We start from the raw sequence: 27,887 nt of genomic DNA, 5'->3' as shown, positions 1-27,887 counted from the left end.
CAATAAGCCCCTGTTTCTAAAATCGAGTGACGCTCCGCGATGGGGTCCGTAAAGCGGGCACGTCCGGCCGCGGGCCCCGCCCCGCCCGTTTTGCTTCAAATCACCCGCACGTCTTCTCATGTCGCTCGGGCGCCGGCCAAAGAGCTGATCATCAGAAGACATGCGACGCAGGCTTCGCATGTCGAAGCGTCCGCGTGGATGTTTGTGCCCCCCCCCCACCACCATTTAAAAAACAGCAAATTCAGTCCTACTGAGTTGTCAAAAGTCATCCAAAATCTCCCTTTTGTCACCCCCCCCCCCCCCCCGTTCTGGCGCGCCGCCTCGAGCCGCGGGGCTTCAGAGAGACACTTTCAGTCCGAAACGGCAGAGAAAGCTGCACAATTTCTAGCCAAAGGCTCCCTTCCTTAAAAAGAGATTGAGAGTGAAAATGTCTTGCAGGTGCGCAGGCCACGCAGTGAGATTAGGCATCGCGGGTGCCGGGGAAGAGAAAGGGCCGCGTGAATAGCCGGCGGCCAGATATCATCCATTCATTTGAAAGAGTGCGCGTGTGTGTTTGCGTTGCGGCCCTCGCCGACACTTGGACGCAAAATAAACACGGCTCCATCTCCCGGCCCGCGATTGCCGAGCCGGTGTCAAGATAAGTCGCGGCGGGCCGGTTGGCGGGCGAGCGCCAGCACAATGAAGGAAGAAATGAAGACGTGGCAGATCGGCGGCAGGCGCACTTTGCGCCGCCTCGCGACTGGATTCTGAGCAGTCGGTGGCAAATTGAACACGGTGTTTATGACTTTTGAAAACAGGACCACTTTTTGCTCTGAATGTGGACATTTGACAGGATTACGATTCAAACTCATCTTGAATTTGATCCATTTCCCTTAGCGCCGAATAGAGATAGATCGATAGATGTGGACCCTCAAGCTTCCTGGCCTCTGGTAGAGGACCCGAGCTGAATGTGGGACGGACGCCACCCGCAGGGGTGAGACCAGGAATTTATAGATACACGCGCGCACACGCACTGCCTGTCCAACCATCCATTGATCCCCCGCATCCACCGCATCGCTCCGTCTCCCGTCTTCACGTACCGTTTGTTTCCACGGCGCACGCTGACAAACGCATTGGAGGAAACCCGCAAAAACGTCACCATACCTGTCAACTTTTCGGAGCGCCAACCTGTATAAACTACCAAAAAAAATCCTTATAAAGAGCAAAAAATCCTTATAAGATACCAAAGCATTTTATATGTCAAAATAACGGCAGAAAAAAACCCCACGAAATTTTCAATGATATTTCTCGTAGATCTCCGTAATACAATGTCTGGTATTCCCGCGTTACTACACCAACTCCAAATCATTTGGAGTTGGTGAAAAAAAAAAAAACGGAAATTTTCAGAATCCGTATGATTTGTGCGATACGGCCAAATACGTAAGATTGACCACAAAATCCGTACGAACGATGGCTAAACCGTATGAGTTGACAGGTATGCATCGGGCGTGACGTCGGCATGTAAGCGGGCCGGGGGGGCTCGATCGGCCGGCGGATCTGTTGGGCTCTTAACCCGCGGCGACGGGTCCTTCGCGCGCCGCGCGGACAGAGCCGTAACAGATGCCCGGCTAAGTGCCTGATTAAAACTTAATGTGCAGAACGAGCCACGCAGAAGCGCGCGCGCGTGTGGCACAAGAGGAGATGGGCGCCAGCCCCTCCAGCGAGCGAGGGGCCGTGCCAGCTGCTTCCCCTCCCCAGAGACGGAGCCCCGGAGCTGGGCAGCGAGGCGGAGCATCGTCGGCGGAGCACTCCGCGAGGGTGCCGCCACGCGCTCGCAACATCCAAGCCTTTTTCCATTTTCTTTGCCTTTTTCTGTTACGCGCCGTCCCCCCATCCAAAAGGTTTCGCGTCTCGAGACTCGCTCGCTAAAGCGCTTCTGCGGGTCAACGAGCCGACCGGGCCGAAAAGGTGGAAGATCTCGTCCGCCGCCTCCTCGCGCCGCACGGGTCGGCGGCGTCCGACATCGGCGGGAGCGTTCCGCCGAGGCCGATTATGCCGTCGGTGCGCGGGCGGACGAGAAGAGCGGACGATCGACCGGGCCGGATCGATATCGGCTAATAAGCATGTCGGCGGAGAGGAGAAAAGAGCAAGCCATCGACCCGGCCGAGGGACGCGGGCGGACGAGGCGAGGGGGGACGGGGAGCTCTGATCCAATTGGGTTGGCGGCGGCGCGCGGGTGTAAGTGGCGTGATTGCCGCGTTATTGCCGGTTTAATGTTGGGCAATCAGAAGCCTAGTGGTGGAGATATCAACAAACATCCATCAAATTGCCCCTTCTTCATCTTGATACCACCTCCTCCGCCCGACCCCGACAAACAATGCGACGCCACAAAGACGGCGCCGTGGGAGCCAGAAAGAGAGAAGAAACAAAAAGAAAGAAATACAAAGAGCCCGGATGAGCGGGCCCGGTTGCATTCGCGGCACGAGCCGACGCAAATCGCGCTCCCTTCGCTCCTTTGGCTTTTGTTTGTGTCGCCGAGAGAACAGAAGGCAGCGTTTCGCGCCACGACCCCCCCCCCCCCCCCCCCGCCAGACGAGCACGCCGTTGTTGATGCTGATATAATAACGGAGGCGGGTGTCGCCGCGCCGATTCGCTGCCATTTGGAATTTTGCGTAAATCACCGTGTATTGTTCTTTTCTTTCCTTTCCTTTCCACGCACCTTTCTCGTCGCCGCCGCTCCACTTTCCTCCTGGAACTCCCGGAGGTGTCATTTTCTCTCGCTCAAATTACCCCCCGCCCCCCCGTGGCCCCCGAAGCGCCACGATTGCCGGTGTCGTACGGATGGCGGCGGCAACTTTTGGAGCGTCAACAACGCGGCGCCAGACGGTCCAAATGACAGAGCGACCGGAAGATGAAGCGGCCGCGACAAGCGCTTTGAGCGTCAATTCCGTTTGTTTCTTTCTCAAACGGGGGCAGCGCCGCGTGCGTTCCTGTGAGCGGGTTTGGAGCCTCTGGCGTTTCGGAGCTCGCGCGGGGACTTACGGGTACGACCCTCCGCCCGCGTTCCGCAAATACGAAGCCAAAGCCATATCGCGGACGAAATTCAATCCCTTCACGATAACGCCGAGAGTAAAAGTGTCAAAGCCTTAACGAGTGGATGGATTCCCATCCAGACTCGCTCAAAAAAGATATTTAGTGGAAAATAAATGAATGACAGGCGGCTTCAATGGCATTTTCGAGCAATGTGAGCAAGGCACTGTCGAGTCAACCTCCAAATATTCACATCGCGGAAATTGCAAATTCACTTACTGATTAATTTGGGCAATCTATTCTCCGTTTTATAGATCTCTACTGTATATATACGCACATATACCCCCACCACCACCACACATGCACACACACAAACTTTGGTGAAAGCAAGCTGTGCTTATCTGGTGGGAGAAACAGGTTGGTGTGTCATGAGCAAAAGGATCGTACGTCATGCAATGTGTGTGTGTGTGTGTGTGTGTGTGTGTGTGTGTGTGTCGGGTCCAAGCCAAAGTGCTTCCAGACAGCGGAGAGAGTTAACTCCCCAAAAGCCACCGTAGCATGCGCCGCCATATGTCCAACACGCACAGCCGAGCATGCCTAACGCGTTCTTTCCATGTTGATGAAATGGCAACCTGTTACCAAGGCAACGGGGATGATGGACAAGCGAGGGGAGAGGTTGGCCGAAAAGGAAAAGGGGGAAACAAGTGCGGCAAATGCATCTGGTGAAACCCAGCGCCCGCACAACAGTAGATGGAGGACAACAATTCTCCTTGCATACGGCCGGGGGGGGGGCGGGGGCTTTGGAAGCTTTGGAAGACTAAAAACAAACACACAAACAGAGAAATGACTTGCGGCGGAAAGGTGGCGATGACATCCGAGCCCTGACCTCTGCTGTCAAGAAGCGGCGGACCGCCACGTGCCCACCTGCGGTCTCCAGCGCGTTGGGGTTGGGCTTTTTTTTTTCACTTTGACAAGCTCGCCAAACATCCGTCCGTCTTTAACCATTTTACGAAAGGTGAAACGAGAGTAACCCGGTGAGAAAACAAATGTTTAATGTTGTGAGTCCTCAAAATTGGATTTATTGGTTTACGCACGCACACAATGCACATGCGTATGAGGAAGAGCGAGGAGCTCATCCGTTGACGTGCCGACGCTGGAAGTGTAAACAGTACCCGGGGAAAAAACAGCCGCGTGATTGGCGCCGACGGGAGATAAGGCCCGCGTCGTCCCGATTGCGTCGTCCCGACTCCCGGACTTTGTTTGCCTTTGATTCCGCGCGCAAATTGGACTAATGTGCTGATGAATCGCTCCGGAGAAGCGGGCGTCGTCGGCGGCGCCCGACGGGGGTTACGAGTACCGCGCGACCAAACAGAATGCTCCGAGCGGGCGGGCCCTAAATCAACACCTCGCAACCGCTCCGTCGTCGGTATGAGACCGAGCGGCGCGTTTCGTCGAGCGTGCGGTTCCGAGAGCAAAATTAACTCTGTTGTCAACAAAACCGTCAGCATTTGAACGCTGACGGCAGTTCGCCGGTGGTGGTGGACGCGCACGCGTGGGCGCTTGGTGTTTGTCTGCTATTTTTGGGGCACTCCAGAGCGCTCCACATCCGAGGTCGCCCGAGTCGAACAAATCGGGTCACGCCGGCGCACGACGTAACCGCCGCCGAAACAACAAGGCTATTCATGCTAATGCGGTTTGCGCGTCGACTCGACGGGAAAACAAAGAGCGGACTTTGAAACCACGGAAGCGCCCGCGCCCGCGCACGTGCGTTCTCACGAGTCGGCCGCGGGCGACCTTTTAATCCGTGTGCAGACAGTAAACGGCTTGATGCAATCGTGAGAGGCTCCGCGGGCAAAGCGGGGGGCCGAAGGGGGCCGGCGTCAATAAGGGACGGACGGCGCGGCCAAAGGCTTGGAAATGCTACTCGAGTGAGATTTCACCTTGGTGTCCGCGCGCAGTTTCCTCAAGCCAAAAAGGAACGAGCGTGATGTAAAAAGTCGCGTTTGGACCCCAAAATGCAGTCTTTTCGCTCCAGATTGTTATCTCGACACGAGCCAACACACACACACACACACATCGACTGGAATCCCTTCTTCTCCTTCGGAGAGGCGAGCTCGACGACTCTGGCCTCATCGGTCAGGCAGCAACAGGAGTCGTTCTTTGCAGATGATAAACAACATCCCAGCGGTATCTGCGCTCACTTTCGATCTGCTGCGTCAACATCGATGCTATCAAGCGTTCGCGCAGCCGCCGTGAGTCGAGTTCACCGCCTTATACGAGTCAAGCAAAAAAAAATAATAATAATAATTCCGAAATCCACTCAGTCGCTGGTGTCACAAGGCGGATTGTCTCATCTGCAATTTCCGCCGTACTTTCTTCTCTCGACTCGACGACGACTTCTCAGTCAAGCGCGTGACTTTCAACTCTTGCTGCAGAGCGAAGCGTTGGCTTCGCCCGTAGCTGGCCGACCGACGGTCGGGAAGGCGCTCGATTAGCCGCGCTTTCACGGTAGCGTCTTTTCGCCATCACAAGACGCGCGCAAAAGGCTTCCGTTGTCTCCAAAATGGACGCCGTCGCGCCGAGTGGCGAAATCTGCCAATGCCGTCGTGCGACTCGGACGGCCGATGACCCCGGCGTCCCGACGCGAATGGCGACAACCTCGGCGAAAGCGAAGCAAAGCCGCGCCGCTCGGGCCTCAATCGCGAGTCACGGAAGACATATTTGGCGACGTTTGCGCAGGACGTGCGGTTCAGCGGCCTCCGGCGCAAACAAACGCGGCGAGGCACCGCGGGGCGCCGGCGCAATGTTTCTCCCCGGCCGCTTGCGCCGGGCCACTTATCTGCCTACCGCGGAGAAAATCGAGACAGATAGCGGCGCGCAGATGAGCCCCGCCGCCCGAGCGCACGGCCGTGTATCCCGACGGTGCACGTGCGCGCTTTCCCGTGTGTGTTTGCCTCTCTTTTTCCACTTATCTTCACACGCAACCCCCCCCCCCCTCCCGCACCCCCGTCCCCGAGTGCGAAGGCGTGAGATGCGAGGAGCGGCGTCCGACGGCGAGGAAGATGTGCGAGCGGCGGCAATATTCCGCCTTTGGCGTGGCGCCCGCTCTCGACCCGGCCCGCCATTGACGACGCGGCGTCGATCCGGATATGGCACGCGTCATCGTCAACGCGCTTCACGCTGCCGGCTCGTGCGAGTTCCGAGCTTTCCGCGCCGTGGCCGCTGGAAGAGAAGACGCCCATCCTCGCAACATTTGTTTCTTGTTCTTAAAAGGGGCCCGAATTTAAGCTAAGCTAGCGTGAGCCGTTCTACAGGATGACACATGACCTCGATCCAGTTTTTTTTGTCTTTTATGAAAGAGGAGCTCACTCAAACCCCGCCCCTCACACGCGACATTGTCCGAAAGTCGGTCGCCGTGCGCGCCGCCCGGCAAACGGCCAAGAAGCTGCGGTTATCGCGAGGCGGATTGGACAAGGGCCCGCCGCCTTCCCATTTGCAGCCGGCACGTACATGATTGCTTATTCCGCCCGAAGCGGAGCAACTCGTCTTTTCGTGGGACAAAAAGCGCAAAGCGCCGTCGTGCCGGACGAGCGCACCTGGGAGAAAAAAAAAAAGCGGGAGCGGCTGCGGGTCAGCCGTCCACCTGTCCGGTCAACGCTCGGTCGGCGGCGTCAGAATAGCCCCATCGAGTCGGGCCAATGGGCGGCGGCCCCGCGCAAAACCGGCGCCGGCGACTCGGCCGGAGCCCATTACGCCGGCTGAATAGGCGCGCGGAGGCGCGAATGGCTGGAGAGGGAGACGGCAAAACGGGAGAGGATAAGCGCGGGTGGAGGTGATCTTGCAATGGAGGGAGAGAAAGAAGCCATTGTGCAATATTATCTGGCCAACGGCGCGCTCGCGCGCGCCTCGCTAAACCACGTCCGATTGAAGGTCTCTCGGGCATCGCGCCGCCGCAAAACAACAACGTCGGCGACGACGAGCTCGGTTCCCGGCAGCCCCGCCCGGATGCGCCAGTCAATCGGAACACAGCGGGGGCCTTTCACGCCCGCATTCAAATTGGGCCTTCCTTGAGGCGTCTCGATTCAAGTCGCCGCCCCATTTGTGTGATGGCACCGCAGCAGAAGCGCACGTGCGACATTTTTGGGAGCGTTGGGGCCAACTCCGCTCAACTCCTCAAACGTGACGCCGTCTATTCTTGTCCGCTTCCGAGCCGACCGTCATCAGAAGACAAGGCGCCATGTAAAGCGGGCTACCGACGTTCATTAGCGTTAGCATTAAGCTAGTGGACGGAAAGCCTTCCTCGGGTCGGTGTTTGAATGGCACAAAGAGTCATTCTCTTTGTCGGATGTCGACCGCGACGGCCGACTTCAACTGGGAGCAGCTTCCAACAGCCTGAAGAAATGTTCACCGTTTGCCAAAGCGTTCCTTCTAGCAAGCATACGCCGCTTGCTTCTCAAGTCTGCTCTCGCATGTAGAAGCAAAACAAGTTTGCACCGGGGGGGGGGGGGGGGGGGGGGGGGGTGACTCGCTACACATCAGTGGCCACGGTGCAAACTTTTCGCCCGCTCACATAAACACGCCGGCGGGCCTGTATAAATACAAACGGACATTCTGGTATAAATGAAGCCCAGAGTTATTAAAGACTCTTCAGTTGACTTCAAAATAAACTTCCCTTCTCTCGCTGTTAACGCTTCACGTCTCCCCTCGTTTGCCTGGCCGCCTCGGGGCTACTAAACTCTTCATCTCTTGTCATTTTTCCTTTTATTTATTTATTTATTTTTGCCTCTCCCGCTACCACCCCGCGCTGCCTCGCCCCACCGCGGGGCCACTCCAGTCTAAATGGAGAGATTAGTCTAAAGTGGGTGCTGTCACGGAGATCATCCCGAGACGGAGTCCGATCCGGAGCGACCCGAGCCGACAGCGGACCGGCTCGGCGCGAGGGATGCTATTAAATGGAATATTTCTGACAGCTGGCTCGCGGCGGCGGCGGACCGCGGCCGCGCCACCGCCGCCGCCTCTTGCGCGCGGCTCCCCCGCGCGGGCCCGGAGTTGAAGCGAGGCGAAGCCGAGTAACAGCCGGCGCTTTAACCCAATAAATCGGCACATATGATCGCGAATAAATACGGCGGCTTAGGCGAGGAGGCTTCGGAGTCCCCCACCTGTCTGCGGCACGCGCGTACAGGAAACGGGACGACGGCAAAAAAGGCCCGCGGAGGGGCAGCGGCGGCCGGCTGACAAAAGCCATTTCATCACACGTTCACCTCATTCGCACGTTAATCGACCACAATAGCTCCCTAATCGCGTAATCCGAAGAAATGATGCACCTTTAAATTGTGATTGCACAGCTGCAACGGGAGGGCGGTCGCATTTGGGCTTTCGGCATTAGCGCCAACGCTGCTAAACGTAAACGCAAGTAAGCCTTTTATCCCACTTTCACAATTCTAATGATGATTAACAGCTAGCAAGTGCGGCATCGTAGCGACGTTTACGTGGAAACGCTTGGGGGAAAATTCACTGTGTGGGAAATGTTTTGGACATATATGAATATGAAAACACGTCGACGTCAATCTTAGCCAAACAGCGGAGCGGCCAAAATGTTTTGGATGACAAACGGACGGATTCATCGTCTTCAGTGTTTCCACAAAGGCAATATCAATCGGAATCTTGTCCTTTGACTACGAGGGCCGCATGAGACATCTGATTTGGAAAGAACTTTTTTTTTTGTTGTTGCCCTTTTACATCTGGGAACCGAAGCTCAGAGAGGAAATGCTAGCCTAGCATACACAAGCCACGTGTTGACGCGCACCGTCGACGCCGAGCGCTCCATCCGTCACGGCCGCGCTGATTTTTGCACGTATTGTTTGTGGAGTGATGGGAGCACTCGACCGGCGTGCCGTGGGATGTTGCATTGTGTGGAAAGCGCAGCAAAACAAAAACCTGGGCTCCTGTTTACACCTCTTTGCAAATGAAAGTGACTCCTCCCCACTCGAGCGGCACTAATAACGCGGCTGAAACGGCTTCACGCGTGCGACGCGCGCCTCAACGCCGCCGCCGCCGCAACATGAATAACTCGAGTGTTTTGTTATACAGAACGCCACCTCGCATTAAGGTCGCGTTACAAACAGCAATTGACCTCGGAGTGCTCGCGCGCACGCGCGCGTTCGCGCCTGCAACCAGACCCTTCAGTTGGACGAGGTGGGATTAAAAGCGCCGAGAGAGACGCTTCAGAGAACCCATCACGTATGCATTGGAAAGAAGAAGGGGGGCGGGGGGGAGAAAAGAAAAAAAAATCCTCCTCACTGCAATTATTCAAGAGCGGCTGTCGGGCAGGAAGCAGCGAAGAGCCGAGCGGGAGGAGGATTAAGGCCGGGTTGGGCCGCCGCCAATGAATAAGAACGGCTCGCCGCGCGTTCGGAAAGGACGGCGTCACGCGCGATAGCGCGCGCAAAAGGCTCCGGCAGAAAAACAAGCCGTCGGGGAATCAAAACGATGCGAGGGCACCGAAGACGCCGAGTGTGCGCTCGCCAAAAAAATTAATAAATAAAAACATCGCACGCTTCTTTCACAACAAGTCCGACAAACATGTTTGCACTTGCTCGGCCTCGGCGGAGGTCTGCGTTTCCCTCGCGCGCCGTTCTCCTCGCCGCTGAGAGGGGCGAAATGGAGCGCAAGTCAACGGAGGATGCGGTTGTCCGCATGCCGACAATGCGGCAAAGACCTTGGATGCACACGAGGCATTCAGACGCGCGCGCCCGGCCTCGGCGGGGGGGGCGTGTCGGAAGTGGGAGAAGAAGTCGAAGAAAGGGACAAAGGTTTCATATCAGAAAATCCACAATGAGACGGCGTTTCGTCGAGATGCGCCACCTTTCACGATCAACCGTTTGCCGGGAGCCAAAAGATTTGATTGGCAGCTTTTCGAGCGCCGTCTTTCAAAGAGCCGATGACTATTATCCGGCGAGGTTCAAGGCGGGCCGACGCCGGCGAGTTCCACGCGGATTCATTGTCGCGAGCGGATTGGCGGCGCATTGTCGTCGACGGTGAGAGGGAATATTGTGCGCGGCGGTCACAGGTCGGCCATACAAAAGCGCGTGCGGCAACGCGCGTCTCCGCCCGCGCAAACATCCTCAGCGCTTTTGATAAAAATGCGCACCGGGTCACGGGTGATTTCCAGACAGTTCCCTTCTTTCAGCGTGGGGACAAATACGAGACGGAAGGCTAAAAAAAAAAAAAACCACGACCGGTGGAGTCTCGCTCGCTCGGCGGCAAATCCGACCGGTTGCGTACGGCGCGCCGGAGCTTTCGGAAGCGTGACGCTCGGATCCGCGCTCCATCTCGCGCCGAATTGAAAAATATTCACCGGATCGGTGATGGGGGAGAAAAGATGACGGAAAACGCGGCTTCACACAAAAATGGCCGGCGCGCGCGATGAGCTAGCTTGCGCGGCGGCGTGAGATTACGCCGTCACGTGGTAAAGAAAGGCCCAAATGGTCCAAATGGGAATCTTTTCCTTCTTTTCTCGTTAACGGGATTGCGCTCGCTGCGGGCCTCGCCTCCGAACGTGTGTGGGGGGGGGGCCCACGGCCGCGCCGAGGCTAAAAGCCTGACTTAGTCCTCGTGAATATTGCATGGCGCTAATGTTTCGCAGCATGGCGCAGATTGGCAACATCTCGTCTCCCGGGCGGGCTGCGGGAGCGGAGACGAGGACGGCGGGGGAAGAAGAGCGACGAGATCGGGTCGTCCGTTTGCCGACGTTCCGCGGAGCCCTTGAAAGCAGACGCAAAGCCGCCGGCACTTCGGATCAAGGACGCGATGGAACGTACGGCGTCGCCCCACGACGTTGCACTTGTCGGTCGGCCGTGTCGAGGCAATCGTGCGGTCAGCGTCGCCTCGCGCGATACGAAGAAAGGCAACGAGTCGAAGTGGTTCGGGGAGTCCCAAAAAAAAAAAAAAAAAGGGATCCACGGCACATATGAAAAAAGGCGCAGTGCGGTATTACAGTACTCCCCCCCCCCCCTTCGCGGGGCCGACCGCCCTCGCCATGACTTGGATCCTGCCTCGACGTGCCGTTGTAGCATCGATGGAGGTCTTCGCACAGACTTAACACCGACACATCAGATAGCCAGTGAGAGAACGCGAGCCACGGATAAGACGAGAAATATTAGGCGGTGTACCCGCCCCCCTCCTCCATGTTTTTCCCGTTTTTTGCCAAACGGACAAATGCCCAAAGATGCGCCTTCGACATCCGGCACTCTTCGGCAAAGGGCGGCATCCCTTCTCTCCGCCGTGTGGAAACGCAAATGACGAAGTGCGCAAAGCCGCCCCCCCCCCCCCCCCCCCCATTTCTTCCAATGCGCCGAGTGACGCGCGCGCGTGCTCCGGCGCGTCAACCAAAACAGTTTGCCGTTGTCGAAATCGGACGGCGGGAACTTGACAACGTTGATTTGCCCGAATCAAGCGCATGCGCGCACGCACAGCAGGGGGCGGGGGGGGGAAGGTCCTCATCAGTGCAAGGTGCGTTTGTTTTACCCACACAAATCACCTCAAGTGATTAGATGGCGGCAAGTCCCCGCGGCGACACCTTTGGGGGGGACGCCAAAACAAGACGATAACGCGGGGAGATTCCGTCGGCGAATCACACAAAAGGCACTCGGGCAAATCACGTATGCACAAATGCAAGCGTGCGGGGGTCTCAATCACACACACACACACGCACACAAAGGCAGAGGGACGCCAGCGGGAAATCAGCAACCAATCAGAATAATTTGACTGGGATGATGACAGGTCTGTCCACAGGACAATCTGAAGCCGCTGTCACCCAGAGAGCAGCTTTATCAGCCCCCCCCCCCTCAAACACACACACACATATGCAATCTCACACACATTACCGCGTCTATGCGTCCTCACTTGTCACCTTCCCGGCGAGCGTGCGCTCGCAGTTGCTCAATTTCCTCGTTTCGATATCGAATCCAACGAGGCGTCAGTCATACGGGCAAACGCGTCGGTCTCCGCGGCCGCTGGAAAGTGACGTTACCGCGAGACGAGAGTGGACTCCGGCGGACGCCGGCACTCGCGCGCCAACGGCTTCGTTGTGCGTTTTTCCACGCGAGCCGTTTCGCAAAAACAAAACATTGATGATGATGATGAAATGATGATCATATTTTGAAAAAGGACGCGTACTCCCGGAAGCAGAAGCAAACAAACCGAAGCGGCGTTTATTTGCGACGAGGGCCGGACGCGTTCTTGTCTCACCGAGCGATTCTCTGGTCTGTGATTTTCGGATGGTTTTTGGAACGTCCTCATATTTTGCTTTGGATGTTTCAATGGGGAGCCTTTGGAATTGACAACGAAACTGGGCCAGGCCTGGAAAGTGAGAAGAGAAGATGTCGGGAAAAGCCAATCGCGGTTGTCCATTTCATCAAGAAATCAATTGGATTGATGTCTTGAAACGCGCGATATCGCGGTTCCATTTGCGCCGACTTCTGATAGCCGCCGCGGTTAAAACATAATCCGAGTGCAGGGGCGAGGGAACGGCCGCCGTTTTGGGCGGCGGCCGAAGGGGCTTAACGCTTCGCTCCCGGAGCACTTTGAAGCGACGCTAAGATGTTGTCGAGCCGGAAAGTTATTGACGTTTCTACGGCAACCCGGCGGCTCGAGCGGAGGATTATGTCGCCGCGCGAGGACGGGAGAGCGGCCGCGGACGACGACGACGATGGTGGCGGAATGGAAGGAAAAGGGTTTTTTCCTCTTGAAATGCTCCTCAATGGAAGGGGGGGGGGGGCACTCCTCAGCCCCAAGGTGAGAGCCACTGGAGCGCAACGGTCTCCAAAATCGGGCTCAAAAGTTTTCCAGGAAAAGAAACACTTTCTTTTCCTTCCCTCCTTTGCCGGAAGATGGCGACAAAGGACAACTTGTGTCCAAATGAAGCACCTCACTTCACTTGAATAGCGCAACACGGAACAAAGACGCCGCGTGATGGAGTCCTTTTGTTGCTTCAGCTTGATCTTGTCCAAAACAAAACAAAAAAAAAGCTGCTTGGTCAATTTTTCGTCGAATAACAGAATATCGTTCCGAAAAAAATCAGTGAATTGCGAGTAGCCAGGTACGGACCCTGGAATTGCTGTGATTTTTTTTTTCTTTCCTCAAATGTGCCCGACTAAAACAGACAGAACCCCAACCCCCCCCCCCCAAACCCCCCGTCCAGGTGCACGAACTGAGTGAGTTTTGGGGCTCGTTGAGGCCTCCCGAAAGACAAGTCGTACGTGAATTTTTCGGCGGCCAAGTGTTCACACAAAGCTCGTCCTTTCAAATGTTTGCTAGCCCGGTGAGTCTCTCTCACCCGCCAGCAAGGGGGGGGGGGGACTAAAAATAGGCACGCGTTCTGGGCTTGCCTCGCTCGCTGTCCCGCATCAATCAAATCTACTCCCCAAATGATCATCTGTTTAAGGCAGATTATCTGAGGGAAAGCAATCTATCGAATTACAATAGCACCACTTTATCCACCTCGCCAGGCATCATCCCCCCCCCCCACCCCCGCGCATGCGCGCGACTTCCACAGAACAATGTCCGGCGCATGTTTTTGGCCGGCGCGCACAAGGACAGAGGAAGCAAAGCCTCGTCTCTCGTCAAAAGCGGGAGCCAAATCGTTTGCAGTTGATTTTTGAGTGGGCCTTTCGATAATTGCATGCTATCAGTGCGGTTGTGCTCTGGTGCAAAGAGGGGGGGGGGGGGGGGGGGGCAACAAACAAGAAATAAAATAGCTCTCAAAGAAGCACCCAGAACATACTTGTGAAATGCAACAACAAGAAAAAAAAAAATCCCTGATGTCATCCATTTGTTGTTAAATACAACAATGACAAAATACATCCTCATTATTTTGGAAAATTCTCATTATCATGTCATTTTTGTGAAACGACTTTCACGATGCTCATCACATTGATATAGCGCGAGCCTCGCAGCGCAATGGTTTGAACTGACCGTTGCAATATCAATATCAAACAGCAATGCCCCCCCCCTCCCTCAAAACAGCACTTTTCTTCTTTTCAGAAAAATACTACACTTGATGTTTCACGCAGCATTGCGCCGTCAGTGTATTATTTTGCGCGTTTGTACACCGTATTAGATGACCTACAGTATATATGCATCAGCTCATTTTTTTTCCAACTTGATTTCTACACTCCGCATCCGGACGCAAAGTTTTCTATATTTATTGATTTGTCACGTTGTTTTTGACGCCGGCACCGTTTGATTGCGAGGTCCCTTTTTCGTTTTCTCTTTCTACGCGTTTGGCCGCGCCGTCCGACGAACGCCGAGCCGAGATGCCGAAAGGCCCTCCCCTGCCCCCTCACCCGGTCACGACCCGGCGCGCGTACGAGAGGCGACCCGTCGGCGTCGGCCGCGCAAACGCGCAACGCGCACCGAAGCGGCGATCGCGGGGGGGTGACGAGCCGCGCGACGCTGACGACCGCTCTCAAAATGGCTTCGTGCGGCGGAGGTCCTTGCGGGAAAACCCCGCGGCTAATCTCGCCTGCGACAACAAGACGTGGAAAGCGAGATTAGCCGCGCCGAGACGTTAAGTCGCGCGGGAGTGCGCCCGCCTGCGTGCGTGCGTGCGCGCGCGCCCGCTCGCCTGGCTCGCGCAGACACCGACTTCTTCTGACGAGTAATTAAAAGAATTTCCGCCGCCGTTGCCAACTCCACTTAATAATACAAATGCAGTGCTGTCCGTGTGTGTGTGTGTACTCCTCAGCCGCGGGGGCCTGCCATGTGCTGCAGGCACTCTCGCTGAACAATCAAAACAGCTCAATTTAGGCTTTATCTGCAGCTCAAGCATGCAAATAACCACACACACACACACACACACACACACAAACAGGAATGAGACAAAAAGGACAAAGTGGCGAGAGGAGGAGGAGAAGAGCGGCATCAGCAGCGTGTGCGCGTGGCTGATGATGCCAGCAGTTTGGAAGGACGGGTAAACTCGGCCACACGGCTGCACATGATCAATATCTTCCGCCTCTTAAATGGCCCCTCTCTCTCTCACACACACACACACATGCGCTTTGCCACCTAGGAATTCGAAGGCTTGGAGGTATCGACTGGGGCGGGGGTGCGGTAGCCGAGCGAGAGGCAATCCATAACGAGGGGTCAATCAATTAAGAGCGCGCATCACAAGGCGAACGCATCGAGGGCGACCATGTGTAATCAAGTGTCCTTTTTTTTTTTGAAGTCACTTCATGGACATTACATTCATTAGAGGAGAAGTGAACGGATCCCAAAATGGAGGACAGGTGACGACGGATAAACACTGCAACGCGCAGATAACGAAGTCGACTGTTCAACGGTATTAACGTGCTGCCGGCGTCGGAAGCCCAAGCGAGCGTTCTTCTTCCTCGACGGACGCGGGGCGGTCAAACGGCAGCCTCCGCCGCCACCCGGAGGCCGCGCGCGGCACCGCGGAGTCAAAAGTGCAGCCGCCTCGGGGCCGCGGCGGGCCCCTCGCCGTTTCTCCACACATTTGTTGATGAATGTGGCGGAAGCGCGGCGGATCCGCCGTGAGCATGTCGTGTCTCGCGGTTCGGAGGTCACGGGTTAGCGCAGGGGTGGGCAATTATTTTTTGCATAGGGCCACATGACAACCAGAAAATATTTTGGAGGGCCGGATCAAAAGGGTGAACTAAATTCGACATAATATTAATTGGATTTCTTTATTTAAAAAGCAGTATTTTGCATTTTTTGGCACGTTTTTCAGACTTTAAGGGTACATTATTCCGTCATATCGAACGGGATTTGCTTGATTTGGCGCTACCGCGGGCTTCCGTATCGTCTCCCCCTTCCTCCCTACAACTTCAAGTAACTGTCCAAATGAAATGAATGCAGTCGTTAACATCGAACCTTAATTGCGTACCGACCTTCGGCGGGCCGAATTAAAAAGACCAACGGGCCGGATTCGGCCCGCGGGCCGTAGTTTGCCCACCTCTGGGTTAGCGTCTCACTTTGGCATGCTTTGCCCCGACGTGCGCGCTTCGCTTTCCCTCCCGCGTTACAAAACGAGCATGTTGGCTTTCATGGCAGAAGACAAACTAGGCAGACGCTTTTGGCTTTAAATTTGCTGAGCACGTCACGGGCTTGCAATCCCCCCCCCCCCCCCCCCGCGAGAGCCACCGCCGTTTCCTCACTCTCAGTTGATGCGGCCTTCCTCTGCCATCTAGTGTCACGACGGCTTCAACCGCTCCTGCACAATCCGCTTTTTGACGGTCCCAAACGAAACGGGGGCGGTACCCCTGCGGGCCGCCAGTTCCATCAAGCGACAGAAAGTTGGAAGTGAGTCAAAGGCCCGCCGAGCGCTCGGCGCCGGGGCGTCCGCGCAAAGGACCGCGCCAACGAGCGACGGACGCAACGGCAAAGACAACCGAGGCCGCAGGCCAGTTTGAAAAAGGGCAGCGCGCGCTCCGATCGACAAAAATAAAGAAAGAAATAACAACGGTAATCATGGTATTCGCCAAGCCGATCGACTATCGAGGCCGGAAAAGACGGCGGCCGCGCGTGCGCCTCTCGTGTAAATTGCAATTTGCGGAGTCGATTCTCTTCCGGAGGCGGCCGCAATCTTTTGTCAAGCCAATGTTCTCCATAGCCCGCCTGGCGGCGCGCGGCGCTCCCAATTTCGTCAGCGCAGCTGGAGTCTTTTCAAGCAGACTGTTGACGGCGAATAGCGTCGCCGACAACTGGGAGAGCGCAGTTAAAACCAAAAAGAAAAAAACCCCGCCACTTTTCACTTCGGCAACGGCAGCTCGCCGCCAAGGCCTTCCCTCCCGCGCTGCTCTCGACGAGCGGCGGCGCCGGCGCGTGTTCGGGCCAGCCGGCGGCGAGCCATCGGCTGTCTTTGACTTCCTCGGAATCTTCAATGGGTCGGCGTTCGATTTGGAGAAAATCGAGTGTCGCCTTGTTTCCGAGAAGCGCCGACAATCGTTGCCATTCACCTCGAGTAAATGGCAACGATTGGCAATGACATAAGATCAGAGGCGCTGTGAGCAAATGTGTTCTTTCAGACGGGTGGAGCAAATCGCTAGCTCTGCACCCTGCGCACTAGCCAAGAAGTCGCTGCCAGTTTTGCAGGGCGGTGCGGGGGGGGGCGACCAAGTGGCAGACTAGCGCCACCAACTTTCCGAGGCCACAAAGAACGGCATCCCGACAGCGTTTGTCCACCAGATGGCGCCCCGACTGCATTCAATCCACACGCTCAGCCGCTTTCCCGAGTCTTTTTCTCACCGCCGGCCAGAGGGAGGACCGCGCATCACGTTTTCCCTTCAACGCATCGTCAAGAACCGAAGAAGGTTTCGTCACGGCAGACAAAGACGGCTGAACAGACAAACAAAGCCCGTCACCCCAACAACAAAAGACGCTGAGGCGTAACCCCCCCAGGCTTTGCTTCCGTCCAAACGCCAACCGCGGCTTTGTTAGCGACACGTTCCTTCCTGTTATTGTCTTCCTATTGTTTGGCTGCACTCTGGGGCCTTTGTTTTTTGTTTTTTTGGAACGCAATAAAGCCGGTCCAACAAAGACGGCCGGCCTTGTGTCTGTAATTCGCCGTCTAATGGGGGAAAAAAAAAAAATCACCGAAAATAAGGGAGGGGGGAGCTTTATTTCACCTTTCGAATAGTTTGTGAAGCTTGAATTGAATGGCTACTCGGGTTTACGTCGGGGTCGGCAAAGCAAGACAACGGAACCGCTGCAGTTTCCTCCCGTCACCTTGACATAACGATCGGCAGTTTGCCAACGAACCGAATCCAGGGGGGGATTGATTGAGTTGAAAGATTGCCATTGCGCACCGTCAATCGGTTTGGTTTTTTTAAACCCCCCCGACCCCCACTCGCGCACCCGCAATGATGTGATCTGCATTTCCGCGACGATGTCAAACCGCATCGTCACCGTATCGACATGAAACATGCACTTTCTGACAAATAAATATGGAGAAGAAATACAACCCCGTTGGATCAAGAAATACGCTTCATACGATAGAAGGCTTGATGCCTTGCTCAGTTTGGAAGACGAAAAAGTTGGAGTCAAGGGAGGCTCTCCAGTCAACACCGGGCACCGAAAACAGCGAGCGAGATTACGAAAGACGACGGTAGCGGCAAAGAGAGCGGCTGTGGACGCAACGCTCGTCGGTCAACTGGAATTATTTGAATCGCAATCGGGGCCGAGCCACACCGCAAAGCTCCTTTTGGCCGACCGGAAGCTTCGGTTCATCAAAAGCGCTTCAACCTATTTGATATCAAACAAAGCGACGCTCGTTTACTTGGACTAATAGTGCGTGCGGCGTGCAAATGCTCGTTTCCGACGCTCTCTGGACATTGCGTCTGCGCGTGTGTGTGTGTGTGTGTGTGTGTGTGCGTGTGCGTGTGCGTGTGCGTGTGCGTGTGCGGCTAATGGTCCCTGGAGGCAGGCCAAGGTCCATCAGCAGACAGCAGGCATTAGTGCCCAGCCCGAGTATTGATGGTGCTCAACGGCGGCCCCTCCCCTACTGCCACCGAGCGGGAGGGGCACATGCGCAATAGCTCTGCATGCGTGTGTGCGCGTGCGCGCGCGTCCTCGTGAGTGGGAAATGTGCACCAAAGTGGCGAGTACAGTCCGACCTGGTGGGACGTCACCGATCTGCGTGTGATAACCGTTGTACCCGTTTCCAATAAAATGGCCGCCAACTACCACGTCCACACTGCCTCCCGTGGACATTTATGGACGGAAAAAACACAAACGCGTCGTAGAATATAAACGTGTCCATTCCAAATACGCGGATACAATCTGCTAATCTTGACGATTCGTCGTTGCGACCGAGCGTCGGACGATTTCGGCCTTCCGGCAAGATTTGCTTGCGTTCACCGGACGTGATTTCAGAGCACGCGCGGCGTGCCTCCGGAAGTGCACCGAAGGTGCGAACCGGCTCAATCGCTAGGGGAAGCCTAGCAAAGTCCTCCTAAGCAAAGTCGCGGCGGCGGTTGACGTCCCGCTGTTCCACGTCACCGAGGACTTTTCATTATTTGCTGGGGAAAAATCTGCTCGTGATCATGAAATTCAAGTTGTCGAGGCGTTCGTTGTCAGCACAACGGGCACACGGAAAATGAAAGACGTGAAATTGGGACCGTGTGAAATGTCGTAAACAGGCTACGCTGCAAAGAGCTCCCCCAAAATGCGGCAGAGTATCGGAGTTCGGTTTGAGAGACGGATGCCTTTCTGTTACCTCTCAACCCGGGGCCATATAGCTGTGCGTGTGTGTGTGTGTGTGTGTGTGTGTGCGCGCGCCTGTGTGAAGGATAGCACATCTGACATTGATCTCACACACACCAGGCTAGCACTTAACACTTGGACTGTAGCAACTAATATACTCACCCCCGCTATTACAGCCCCACTGGAGGCACAGCATGAGCGTGTGTGTGTGTGTGTGTGTGTGTGTGCGCGCCGGCGACTCCCAAAGCCATCCCGCTGCAGCTCAGACAGACAGACAGACAGACAGACAAGCTAACGCAGCTAAAAGTGTCATGATAACTGTCCTCTGCAAGATTTGTGCACTTTTGAATGCGCTAAGCGCTAGTTCGGCGGCAGAATGCGCCAGCGGCTCGCCAACTGCTGGTTTGGCGGCAGATGTCTGTCATTGCGGTGTGCCGGCAACACGCGCTTCGCACGCCGCCTCGATTGACCACCGCGGCTTCATTTGGACTCCTATTTGGGAGTGTCTCACTTTCGAGTTTCAAAGATGGATGTCGACAAATAAATAGCAGCTACTCGGAGTCATTTACACCTGCTTGCTTGCTTGCTCGTGGGGCATTTTGCCTCCAGTTTTGGCGCGTAAATTGCGACTTTTCCGCTGGATTATCGTTTTGGAAAACTTGACTGTTGAAAACTTGAGGGAGCTCTTCATCGGTTGGCGGTTTTCGCCCCGTGTGGCTTCTCCACGACACGCGGGCGCACGCAGATGCGTGTTTACATCGCAGCTCGGAGGATGCCGATACCTTTTATGGTCATCGTCGCGCCGTCACGCCGTGAGATTTGCATCCGAGCACGGGAGGTGCGAAGGCCGGGTGAGGCTCTCGCACGCGCCGCGGCCAAATGTACACCCCCCCCCCCCCCCGTGCCCCCGCCCCCACGCGCACACTCAATGAAAGAGGTGCAATTAGAGCATCCCACTCCAATTAAGCAGCTCTCTAAACAAATCCGCATTAGGCCCTCCATTGTGGCCGCGCTCAAAAACAGCCACTTGGGAAAACAGCATAAAAGCTTCAAAAGTGTTTCTTCTCCGGGAGTTGCGCGCGCGCCTGCGCGTTCGTACACCGGCACAGAATCCGTGATTGTCGCGGCGACGGCAGCCACCGGTGAGCGGTGGAGCGGCCCCGCCGCAAGAGGGCAACGGGAGGCGGCCGGCGGCGGAATGACGCCGCAAATAAAGCCCATGATCATTTGTCGCCGTTTTGCCCCAGCGCGCTTACTTTGGCAATTCGTCAGACGGCGCGCTCATTGTTTGACTGAGACAAAGCGTCCCAGCGTGGCTGTGAACGCAAGCCAGAGAAAAAAGCAAAACGCCGAGTGATATGCTGTCTGCGGTGATACTGTCCCGTATGCCAGTGGCGGCCCACTCTCTGGGGGGGGGGGTTAACTGCCTATGAACAGCAGATGCTAAAATCCTCAAATTAGAGAGTCGGGTGTTCCGTCGCGACTTCTTTTTGGGGATTCGCTCAAATGATGACTTCCATTTGTGAACTACGCGATTTGCAGTTGCAGCTGGCTATTTGGCCACCTTTTCGGACGATTTTCCTCCCTCGGTCGGACCGGTCAAAAAATGCAGAGGCATACTTTTTTGGAACAAAAATGCGGGGTGGAAAACTGGTAGATACGACTTATATGCTTTGGATCTTTGAACCGTATACGTTTTTTGACTTTATCCATTTGCAGACATCATATTCACCCTTGAACAAAAATAATCAACTCCTTCATATGTGTGTGTGTGTGTGTGTGTGTGTGTAAAATGGTGATTCAATAATAATGACAACAACTTCTCTTAATGTCCTCACTGCTACTTCATGAATGTTGCGGTTATTCAACGCTCCCATTGCGTACTACAGCTTGCATAGCCGCCATCCAAATGCGCCCCCCGCAGGCCGAGCGCTAGTTAGCACTTAGCGGGCCCTCTCGGGGGGGGGGGGGGGGGGGGGGCTATTTGAGAAGTCAGTTAGCTTCCCGACGGCGCCTGCTGTGGCACAAGCGGCCACCGCGGCCTCTAACCACCTCGCGACGAGGTACGGTACGTATCGAGAGATATGGAGGCATGAGTGTGAATGTATCCGATACGACTTCCGCTCGCTGCACTTGGGTCCTCCGCGCTCCACGATGCGAACCTCAAACCCCGACATGCCCTTTCCTCAATCTAAAAAAAATATGTATGTATTTGAAATCAGTAAATCTGTTTCTGTTCATCCAAAAACGTGAACAGTTTGTTTTGCATTTGGTTGCCTTCGTGTAGCCGAAGCGAACGGAGCCACCGACTTCAATCCGAGTAAGCCACCGAGCCATTTGGCGCAGCGCTAATACGCCTCGCACCACAAACAAGTTGAATGCTGAAGGATCATGGACACGTCAACTATTTATCGAGGCTTAGTCCGCGTACTGCGCGCATAACAAATATTTGCTCTCGTTCAAAAGCAACAGGAAGGCGATTAAGCGGGGCTAATGTCGGGGTTGGCTGACTTAAACGGAGAAAAATCCAATCGTCGTAGCCGTCCGGAGGGAGGGAGGGGCCGGCTTTGCTTTTAAGGGAGGTGGGAAGGACCTCTTCTTATTACTCTTGCTTTTCCCCGACACCTAATTCCACGCTGAGCGGATTTTCTAAGGGGTCTGAGAAAAGGAAGGAGACATGCTTGCCGTTCAAGTATGTCCTTGTAATTAGCCGAGTATTAGTGGCGCTCACAATACAACGGCACTGAGAAGGGAAGCCCCCCCCCCCCCTTTAACGCTCGACTCATTTCCTGAGCCCGCTCCCCGCTGCTTGCTGGTGGTAGCGCACGCACGCGCGCGCGCACGCACGCACGCACGCACGCGCGCGCGCGCGCACGCACGCACGCACGCCCATAGACAAGCTCAACTTGTGTATCCCATCAACTCTAATGGGGGGAGGTGGGGGGGTAGGGGGGGGCGGCTCCGGGGCAAAGCTACGCCCAAGAGCTCCCCTTCGATCCCTGTTGTGCTTAAAGCTGCATGGTGGTCTACTGCAGGGACTTTTTCAGTGGGGGGGGGGGGGGGGGGGGGGGCATTATCAGGGCGTCAGGTTGCATTCAGCGCTAAAACATCCCAGAGTGCACGAGGACGACACGGCGACGACAGGCGAATCCTTGCCCCTCGTCGCTTTGGCCTCCGGAGAAAAATCAATTACTTTCAATTAAGTCAAGCGGCCCGACTCTTTCTCAACGTGCCCCCGAGCCTTCGACACCGCCGCACTCGAGAGCTTCACTTCAAGCGCGCGATGCCGCGCTCGGCGACGTGCGCGTGCGGCAAAGTCGTTTGATTCTCGGATGACGAATTACCCCCTTTGGACCCTCGCGCGAGGCTCGTCTTGGTCATCGTCGAACGGGCTCGCGCAGGCTCGGACGATGTTCGGTCGATTCCCAGGTGAAGTCAACTGGGGCATTTTGGAAATAGCCTCTTCCTGATGCCAAACTTGGAAAGCTCTCACATTTAAGCGTGAACGAAAGTTTAAACCGCCCTCGTTAGCTCCTTGCCAACGGGAATCAGAATGAACGGCGGCGGCCGTTGAGACCTTCCGCGTGGGAGGACCAGACTGCACGAGCACGACCGCATCCGTGAATTCCAACCCGGTCACGGTCAGGCATGTGATCTTTGACTCGAGTCACCCCAAAGGCCCGCCGCGGTCCTCTTAGCCAAAAGCCTCGCAAAGTCAACATCGGCTCACCGCCTCAAACAGTCGCGCAAAAATTAAAAACAAACACCCACACGGGGTGTATTCTTAGTGGTCCGAACCCTCGGGGGAAGACCGACACGTCGGCCCCCGGTCCGAGTGCGCGGGCAGGGGTGGGGGAAGGCGTGGAATCTCCTACCCTGAGATCAAAAGCACGGGGGCCTCCGTTCACCAAACGTCAAAGTGAGATGAGCGGCTCCAAAACGCACGTCGATGGCGCCGCGGCGGAATCGAGCCGTCGCGCTCTCCGTCGCGCGCCGTTCACGCCAGTCAAACCGTCCATTGCGGCCTATTGTCGGCTAAGACGTCACGTATTGTTCGCGTACGCGCTCGGCGGCGGCGCAAACACAAAAGCGCAGAGGGGAGAGAAAGAGAGCGACGGGGTCGTGTCGGCGGGGGGGGTAGCAATTTAAAAGCCGAGTCGGCGTTTTAGGGCCGGCGGGCCTAATCCGGACGGCCTTTGGAGTCCGCTATTGAACGGGACACCGGGACCCCGAAGGATCCGGGCTCGTCCGCACCTCAGGGGTGACGGATTAGCGGGACGGCGAGGGGAAGGCGGCCGAGGTACGCCAGATGCGTCGGTGCGGGCGGCGGCGCGTCAGTGGCCCCCGTGTGGACGTGGAAGGGCTCCTCTCCCGTTTCCAGCAGGAACGCAAGCGTACCCCGGGGGCTGCGACGGGGTCACCTCTGCTCCTTTCAGAGCCTCCTCTCAACCAGCTCTAATTGATCTCACGCATTGCTAGTCCCAAACATGGGATGGAGAGCGGGGGAGTGTGGGGCGGCTCATTGTCTGAGGAACTTGCTCTCCTCCACGCAAATGCACACTCGGGCGGTGAGGTGTGAGCGGCGTCCTAAGCGCGGTGCGGTTGCGCCCCGGCGGAGACGGACGGCTCCGCACTTCTGTCGATCGGATCTCAAAAGGCGTCATTGTGTTCCAATGGCAAGAAACGGGAGACGGCAACAAAGCTTGGCAATTTGGGCTCAGGTAGACGAATGGGGCCCCGTTTGGGCGACCTGACGAGCCCAAGTGGATGGCGCTACATAGGCTGCGCTTCCCGTCGCCGCCCTCTTCGGGCTGACTCCTCATCAGAAATCGACTCTTTGTGACGGTTTCCGTTCTTATGGCAAACCTTCAAAAGAAACTTTCCTCGGCCCCCGTCGCCACGCGTCCAAGAACGCGGCAGGTTTGATCGAGATGTGATCCTGTGGGGTGGTCTTTTTTTCCACCCATATACGGAAAGGCGAACAAACATACTCGGCCCATACGAGATGGCACAAGCAAAATAAAAGCTCGGCGAGTGTGGTCTCGGGGGGTGCCGGTTCCGATCAGGGCTCGCTTGCGTGAATGCCCTTATCGGAGTTGCGCAAAATACAAGCGCCTGGAAATTGCCGGCGATGGCGCCTAGAAAAGCAAAAGGGCTGACCTCCGGTACAGCGTCGGAGGACAAAAAATTCTTTTGCAGAGGAGCGCCGCCCTTATGTCATTTGTCGGGCCAGATTCTGGCACCAACTACGTCTTGGGAAAAAAAAAAAAAACGTACGTTCACCCAATTTGCTCTCAACCAGATGTTTTCGCCGCCTCTCCAAGGAGCGTTCCTCCCCGAGTTTTAGAGCTGCGCTTTTCGAGACTCTTCCGACCGGTCCGTCGCCTTAAATGCGAAGCGTGCTCTCAAGAAAGTTTGTTTTCCTAAGATGATCTGTAAATGACCTCGCCGTAATGGCGCAACCACGCAGAGTTCAAGAAAGACGGGCCGATGGCCTCCACCGTGGCCCCCGCCCCGCCCGCAGGCCCCCCCCCCCCCCCCCCCGCTCAACAGATACTCTCATCTCCGGCTGCGCTAATCCACCAGTTGAGTCGGGAACTCACTTCCCCATCTGGCCAAGCGTGCCTCCAGCTGGGAGGAAGCCGAAACACGGGGGAAGACTGAAAGCGGACGCGCACTGTAAGAAGCGGCATCATCATCATCATCATCAACTGAGGCACGATGAGGACCTTCGTCTTTTTATTGGACGCCGTCGTCTCCCTGGCCGAGTGTACGCGTGTAAGTGAGGGCGGTCGCCGCGACGGGGGGGAGCGGCCCGGAGCCGCGGCCTTCGCCTTTGACCCGGACCCCCGCGGCGCCATCTGGCCGGTTAACGCGAACCTCTCATCTTTGACACGGCTTGCTTTTCAAGCACGGTTGGGCACAAAAGGAGGCTCTTGATGAACGGATCGCAAGTAAGGCGAGTCCGACCGGCCAACTCGGGCTTCCGCGTCAAGAGCGCACGACTTTGAGTGGAACGTGACCAAAGTGAACCTTGAAAGGACTCTTGACAGACGCGACGGAGCATCAACCCCACTTCCGCGGCAGCCATCTTTTTACTCAGCGCTCATGGGACGCATTGTCTCAAGCGCACACGTACCGCCAACCCTTTCGGCCCAATCGTCGGATGACTCGAAAAGACGATCAAGATTCTGTGGTGTGTCGTGTTTGAAGACTGATTTTTTTTTGCTTCATAAAACGCTCAGGGTCGACCGTCATAACCGTTCAACGTGTTCCAATAATTCAAATGAAGTACAAACCGAAGCGGGGCCCGTTTGAGCTCTCGCTCCCGTTTCAGTCAATAAAGAGCAGATTGTCGGGGTTCCGCTACCAATTATCCGGGAAAACTGAAGGATTACCGTTTTGGGTTTTTCAAATGAATGAACACTGAAAGTTTATAAACGGCTATACTGTCCCTTGGATCTGGTCACACTCTGTAGGCATATACCAAATCCGATTGCATCACTTGATGGGCCCGTTCCGGCCCGCGGGCCCGTATGTCTGACGCCCCCGAGGGCCCGTACGTCACACGATTCGAGAACAATATCCACCGCAAGTATGAACAACACTGTCACACAATAATAATGAACAGAATTCTAATCACTCCAATCAAAAGTGACTTTTTTTAGGAGGGCAAAAACCGAAGTCCCCGACAAAAATAGCGCTTTCTCTCCCGTTTCCTTCAAAATCAATCAACGGTCAACCGATCAGAACCAACTGCTGTGCACTTCCACGCGAAGGGCATTTTAAGGGCGGCGCGCGATACGGCAAACAACGTCAAAGCGTCAATCGTTTGCTCGGCCGAACACGGCGCGAGAGGCTCGTTCAACGTTTTGGACGGCGCGGGTCAGCGCGGACGATGGCAGATCACAACGCAAGACGCACGGGCGAGTGAGGAAGTCAAAGGGTACTCACAGACATTGCCGGTGTTGTCGAAGCTGTTGAGCACTTGGCTAACTCGGAGCGGGCCCGGGTCGTCCCTAAAATGTGGAATCGAATTACAGCGCGCTCACGTTCCAATCGCGACGTCCGCCGACATGGACTCAAGAGCGCCTACCTGAGAAAGGCGCCGTAATCGGGAAAGAAAACACTTCTGTATTCCGCCCATTGCTCCTCCGAGGAATCGTGCGACGCGGGCCTCGTCCTGCTGAAGAGCTCAAAGGTGGCGAACCTGCGGACGGATGCCTGTTTGACCTCCGGGTTGTCCGCCTGCTTCCCGCGCAAAACCTGAGGAGGAGGAGGAAAAAGTGAATCGCGCGAGCATTTTCGGCTGAGCCGAGTAGCGAAGGAAAGCCGCTATTGATATTGAAGCAGCGATAACTTTGAGAAAACATTGAAAGCAAACAAAGCGACAATAGTATCCAACATAGGGCTCGGTGTCTGCACGACATACATACGTACAATTGTTTTCCCCCTCAAAAATCCAACTTGAATCGATTTGTTCGCCCGTCACTGAAGGAAAATGCAAAAGTTTTGCTTTTTCCTGTTCTGAGATTTGCTTTATGTCATACAAAAACACAATCCGGAGTCTTCTCTTGCATCAACCTTCACAGAAATGACTGCAATAAAAACATTTGTCATTGCCAAAAAATAAGCGCATCCTCTTGGAAAATAATGTGCAAGCGCAACTCATTTCTAATCTGGAAATCTGGACCTGGAGGGTGAAAATCAAAGGGTAAGCAGAGCTGCATTGAGCCGGTTAAACGGGTCTGCGTACTAATTGGAAAGCGTGATTTGTCGGCTTGGTGATGAAATGCTGCCTCCACGAGGGCAAACGGAAACCAAGTTGGATTAAAGGGGCTCGCGTGTGCATCTCAGGTCTCAGCCCCCATTAGGGGCTCTCGGTGCAGCCATGGCGCCCGCAGTTGATTTGGCCCGTCGTCATGTGGAGTCTTGTCTTCATCGGACAGGGCCGCCCTATCCAAACGGGCTCGTTTCATCAACGAGTCAATTGAACAATTGAAACCATTCTTTATCCCTGGGGTATAATGGACGAACCGGGAAATTGTTTTCGATTCTACAAAAGGTAATCATCGAAGAATGTCACGCTGTTGTGTTATTTTTGTGATTTGGACTTCAAAATGGCGCCGCGAGAGTGGCCGCCTTTCCAGCAGCTCCTATATTTTGTTGTTCTACTTCTTCCTTTCATAACTTTGCTGCTGTGAATTGGGAATTTCTCCATTGCGAGACTAATAAAGGTTTTCTTTTCTTATCTTATCTTAAGCAGGACAACCAACACGGCGGCTCAAAAGAATCACGGACCTATCATGCAAATACCCCTTCTCTTCCACTCAGCTCCAATAACACACCTAGTCTTAAAAGCCCTTGTTTATGGTTTTGGCAGCGTTGATACATTTTGAAAGGGTGCCGTTACCTGTCTGAGGAGGCTCCACCTGGCTCGGGCGACACCACCGTGAGACGTTTGGGAATTAGCAGCACAAGACGCGTCCTCGTTCATGTTTCTCCTCTCAAAGCGCCGTTGGAACGTGTCCAGATCACTAAAGCAGTGATTTTCTGTCGGGTTTTTTTTTTTGAACAATACAAAGTACACCGACGCGAATACGACGGGCTGCACTGGCGTGACCTGTTCAAGATTCCCAACCTCACATCACTTCCGT

At 55.4% G+C, this 27,887-nt stretch overlaps 1 protein-coding gene across 2 annotated transcripts in view; it reads right to left on the bottom strand.

The window, feature by feature from the left end:
• Nucleotides 1-27,786, bottom strand: part of camkmt (calmodulin-lysine N-methyltransferase) — a 44,924-nt gene extending 17,138 nt beyond the window's left edge. For both annotated transcript variants that reach the window (XM_086122315.1, XM_086122316.1), the window contains exons 1-3: nt 27,644-27,786; nt 26,327-26,496; nt 26,185-26,249 (exon numbers count right to left, since the gene is read on the bottom strand). In XM_086122315.1, coding sequence (XP_085978441.1) covers nt 26,185-26,249; nt 26,327-26,496; nt 27,644-27,727 — 319 coding nt within the window. In that variant the 5' untranslated portion in view covers nt 27,728-27,786. The remainder of the gene's footprint in view (nt 1-26,184; nt 26,250-26,326; nt 26,497-27,643) is intronic.
• Between the last annotated feature and the right edge of the window lie 101 nt (nt 27,787-27,887).

The sequence above is a fragment of the Hippocampus guttulatus genome, chromosome 10 (assembly GCF_054856545.1).
Source record: "Hippocampus guttulatus isolate MCC_2025c chromosome 10, RoL_Hgut_1.0, whole genome shotgun sequence".
Taxonomy (NCBI): domain Eukaryota; kingdom Metazoa; phylum Chordata; class Actinopteri; order Syngnathiformes; family Syngnathidae; genus Hippocampus; species Hippocampus guttulatus.
This window is presented reverse-complemented; position numbering and strand designations above follow the sequence as displayed.